The 5,096-nt window shown below is 37.9% G+C and overlaps 1 protein-coding gene across 1 annotated transcript; it reads right to left on the bottom strand.

Moving 5' to 3' along the window:
* Window positions 1-358: 358 nt before the first annotated feature.
* On the bottom strand, window positions 359-3,347 carry LOC142534235 (TORTIFOLIA1-like protein 3). The gene is made up of 4 exons (XM_075641170.1): window positions 2,385-3,347; window positions 2,181-2,289; window positions 1,182-1,657; window positions 359-993 (listed from the first exon to the last, which is right to left on the bottom strand). The coding sequence occupies exons 1-4, from the start codon at window positions 3,192-3,194 to the stop codon at window positions 619-621; spliced, it is 1,770 nt and encodes a 589-aa protein (XP_075497285.1). The 5' UTR covers window positions 3,195-3,347; the 3' UTR covers window positions 359-618.
* Between the last annotated feature and the right edge of the window lie 1,749 nt (window positions 3,348-5,096).

The following is a 5,096-nucleotide window of genomic DNA, read 5'->3' as shown; positions in this document are numbered from 1 at the left end:
TTGGGCAAGCGTGAAGAAAGACTAAGTTCGTGACATTAAGTCAATGCTAATTACACTACAGTATCATCACCTCCTATCTCTTGTTGCAGCTTCCTTGGATATGGAATGTGTTAAAAAATGCATCAAAGTTCAACTTCTTGAATTCCATCAAGTTCTGCTTCTCCAAAACAAGTAAAAAGAAAGTTTGCTCATTATACAAATGGAAGTTTCTGTATTTACTGCATTTCATTCTGTGTAAAAGTCCAAAAAAAGGCTATACCAAATATCTTTTTGCAGTTGAAAGAAAACTCAACTTAGAAAAATGCACGATCATGTTTGAGTAATTAAGCCAACAAAAAAGAAGAAAGACTTCGAGACATTAAAACAAAGCCATAAAATTTCCAATTCAACAACCATTTGATATGTTTCACTAGATAAAGGGAGTGAGAACGTTGGATGAATGAAAAGATATGAGTAAAGAGAAAACAGAAAAGGATAGAGAGAAAAAAAGAGCATCCATCCTACGCCGAGGACGATTCGATGCCGCTTCATCTTCTGTTTCAGAATTTTCACCGAAAATAGTATGCTATGAAACCATACTAGTTGTGATATAGAACAGCGTGAAGATATTGTCTATCATCAAGCTCGACGAGTATCAGCCAACGGGTTCTTAATAATCCCTAAACCACCTTGGACCTGATACCCTCGATTTTCGAGCCTAGGCATTGTATCATCACCATTCCTATCGATGCCACGTGCTGCAGCCGCTGCAGGGGTTCCACAAGATGTAAGCAATCGGGAGGTTGAGGAACGACCTTCTGTTCTTCCCCACAATTTCCAGGTCAAGAAATTTGTACTTGGTAACTTGCAACACATGGATCCATCAGCATTATTTTGTGACATCCTTCCGGTTGAAACAGCTAAATCAAATGAAATTTCATCCAAAGCCAGTTCCAAACCATGAACACGCGCCTCCAGAGATTGCATACCTATCTGTGAGTTCCCCATAAATCTCTATAATTGCATGGAATAAAAAACTATCAGGACAATGCTCTAGGAGTACACAATGTGGGGAATTTGGATATCTAGGATCGATTATATAAAAGAATTAAATATCAAAACATGGTCCATACAATTACTACATCCACAGAAACTTGTAGAAGCAAAGAACATGTAAAAGGAATCTGATAAGTGATAAGCACCTGGAGAAGGTCTAACAAATGCGACTGCTGATTTTCAATCTGAACAAGTTGATTTCGGATATGAGTCAGGTCCTCACATTCTCTCTGGTTTTGACCGGCATCTCCGGTCTCATCGAACAAGGCCCGTCTAAACTCGGGCTTCTCAAATTGTTTGCTATCCTCTTTGTCCAGTGGATTATCATCAAAAACAGATGCGCCGGAAGAACCAGAAGTTGGAATTGGAACAGCAATTTCAACGTTCCCATTCGAAGTCGATTTCTTGAGATCCAACTTCCTAAACATGGCTGGCCGACTTTTATTTTCATTACTACCAAAAGTAGTTCCTTTTCGAGCTGGGGAGACCGGAGAGTTATCGGACAGAGGTGTTGTTCTACAAGGTGGGTTTTCAAGTGGGATCCTTCTCCAAACATGAGGCGTCGGCTTTGTAGAACCAATGTACGATTTGGTGACAAGAGGACACCCATCGTTAGCCTTTTCTGTGAACAAATCAACAAAATAAGAACTGGAGTCTAAATAATTACTGGAACAGTCAAAAACAATCTTAACCACCAATCTACCATACAATACTTGAAACAGACAAAAGTAGTAATTGTGGGCCAAAAGGCATTAAAAAGATGCTGGACAGATGATACCTATTAGTATTGTAATCCAAATGAAGGCATGCAAATAAATGAATCAGAAAGGACAGAATAAGAGGGGAAGGACCATTCCAAACAAATTACATAATACACAGCAAATTTAAGAAAGAACAATTTCACAGTACCACCGATCACTTTCATGGCAGACATTGAAGGATTCACAACCGACAGTAAAGCAAATGCAGGATCAACAAAAAAAATTTTAAAAATTGAATCTTTAATCAATTTCCATTAATCCCTTCAAGAAAACAGAGTCTAGAAACATTTAGATCACGAATCTGAAAGCTTAGATAAAAAAGAATTAACAAGAAGCAAAATTCTGTCAAGATTTATACCAAAAACAAGAAAAATATAACACTACCTTTAGCAGATGCTTGTGATCCGGGTGGCGGTGATTCAGCTCCAGACAGATCGGGAATCTCCTTCCAAACCTCTATTAACAGATTCATCGCCTCCCGTGCCGCCTTCACCTGATCAAATTAAAACACAATGCATTGCATCACATACATCAATAAATCACACAGAGTATACCACAATTTAGTTAAAGAATTTTCAAAAACCAAACCTTGTCAAATTTCTTAGCTTCAAAACTTTTCAAGCATGAATCCTTGTACTCCGACAAGGAGTCTTTCTCCACCGCCACAACTTTTACCAATGCCTCGGCCGCAGCTTTCCTCGCAGCCCAATCATCGCTACTCAAGAACTCCACCAAACACACGACCAAATTCTTGATCACAATCTTCCCACAATTACTCAACACTCCCTTCACTCCAACAATAATGCCAATCGCCACCAGAAGGGCAGCTTTCGCCTTGAAACTATCACATTTCCCAAGTTTCTGAAGCCTCGGCAACAATCTTCTCAAGCTCCCAACGTCTACACTTCGGGATCCTTCAATTATCGCAGCCAAACATAATGCGGCCCCGGTTTGAGTATGTATATCCTGCTCGACGAAGAGAGATTCGAGGAATGGTTTGGTGAGTGAAGTAAATGGAGGATTTGTGACGTGAGAGGAGAGGGAGAGGGCAGCAGCGACGCAGGCGGTGCGTACGGAGGAGTCCGGATCTCGGAGTCGGCGAACGATGGAGGTGAGAATTTTGGAGAGGTGAGGGGAAAGGGAGTTTCCATGATTCTCGGACAGAACGGAGACTAGGCGGAGGCACTGGCGGCGGACGGGGGACTTGTCGGACGAATCGGTGGCGGAGATAGATGACAGGAACGTCGGCAGAGAAGCGGCGGGGAGGGTTTTGGCGATGGACTCGAGCTCAGTAGCCGCGGCGGAATGCGTGTCCCGGTCGGAGAGCTTGTGGAGGCACGTGAGCACGCGGTGCTTGAACTCGCGTGCCTGCGCTTGCTTCGAATTGGAAGCGTGCATGTCTGGACCAGTGGCGGTGAATGTACGTCGGATATGTATGAATTCAGGATCCAGGCAGCGCCGCCAATACCGCCGGCAGCATCGCGGTGGCCGGAGATGCTGTTTGTATAGGTGTGGGCACTTGCGTGATCCAGCTAACTTTTCTTCTTCTTATAAAGACGCTTAATTCTGCGGTGGTTTATACAGTTTCGTCAAACGACGTCGTACTGGTTTTTGTATTAAATTATTCCAACTTAGGCATATATTATTTTAAATTAAATAAAATATAAATATGTGAATAATTTATGTCCTGAATAAATATTGTGAGCTAATAAATATGTAAAACATAGTGATTCACATTTAAAAACTTATTCCAATAATTCAATTTCACGCACATTAGAATCTTCAATTTTGGCAACTTAAACAATTTACATTTAATCTCTAAGTTTCACGTTAATATTCATATGATAAAAACTTATGTGAGACGATCTCACTAGTCATATTTTGTAAGACAGATATTTTATTTGGGCCATCCATGGAAAAATATTACCTTTTATACTAAGAGTATTACTTTTTATTGTGAACATCGGTAGGATTGATCCGTCTCACAGATAAAGATTCGTGAAACCGTCTCACAAAAAATATTATCTATGTACGTAATATGTGTGTGATACGATCTGATATATAATAAATCAAGCATTAATAACAATACATTTCACGAGACAGGTGACCATCTGCGCTAGTAGTTGCAGAATGTGAACTGTCTTACTATCTTAAATTGAATTCCATAATTCTAAAAGTAAATATTAAAGTCTCATTTAATTAAAATATAAAACAATCAATATCATAAAATTGATATTCACTATTATCGCTGACACTACCGACTAATATAATAAAAATCACTATTACTATAATAAAATTAGAACTTTCACAAAAATTGAAAAAATTAATATATATTAACGAAGCTCCCTAAAATAATCGTTTAAGATGTCACAGTGATACATCGATATATTTTGTCACATCATCATATTTTGTCCATGAAAATGAGTGGCTTTTTCTTCAGCCGGAGACGTCTCATCTTTTTTTTTTTTTGGTTACAGAGATACACTTCTAGAGTGGTTCGGTTCAATTTTATGAAAAACCGATTTGATTCGATCATGGTTCGCGATTTTTATGATCTGAAAGCCTTGATACAATCTAAAACTCAATTCGAATTCTAACTATTGCATCAAGTTGGTGTCGCAAATGATGTGAGCATGTTTATAGGTCAATTGAATTCAATAAATAGTGCTTGTAATAATGATGTTTTGTATGAGTAAGGTCTTGTTTGCTCTTTAAGCATTCAATGTTTCTTTTTTCGGTTAGTTTTTGTCTTTTAAAAGCGTAAGTAACAATTCAAGAATATGATTGACTTACTGGTTAATAACAGAGTAAGTTTTTTATGAGACGGTCGCACGAATCTTAATATGTGAGATAGGTCAACCCTATCGATATTCACAATAAACGTAATATTCTTAGCATAAAAAGTAATATTTTTTCATGGATGACTCAAATAAAAGATCTGTCTCACAAAATATAACATGTGAGACCGTCTCACACAAGTTTTTGCCTTAATAATATATATATACATATATATCATGGATTTTTAAATATTGTTACTTAATAAAAAAGGTTTAGTTAGTTATATTTAGAGCCATTCCCAGCTACATTAACATATGATTGGGCGTATAATTAATTTGATAACTAATCCATTAGGAAAAAAACACTAAATTAAAAGTTCTCTTAAAAGATAATTCAAATAAAAAATGATTGTCGATTTTTTTGGTTGAGGTTGGATACCTAATCCATCACTCATTAATCCGGTCGTCCCCACCTCTAACTTATATACCAAAACTAACTAATTGTACATATCTTTGTTGAGAA

Source organism: Primulina tabacum, unplaced genomic scaffold (genome assembly GCF_025594145.1).
Source record: "Primulina tabacum isolate GXHZ01 unplaced genomic scaffold, ASM2559414v2 Contig434, whole genome shotgun sequence".
NCBI lineage: Eukaryota > Viridiplantae > Streptophyta > Magnoliopsida > Lamiales > Gesneriaceae > Primulina > Primulina tabacum.
This window is presented reverse-complemented; position numbering and strand designations above follow the sequence as displayed.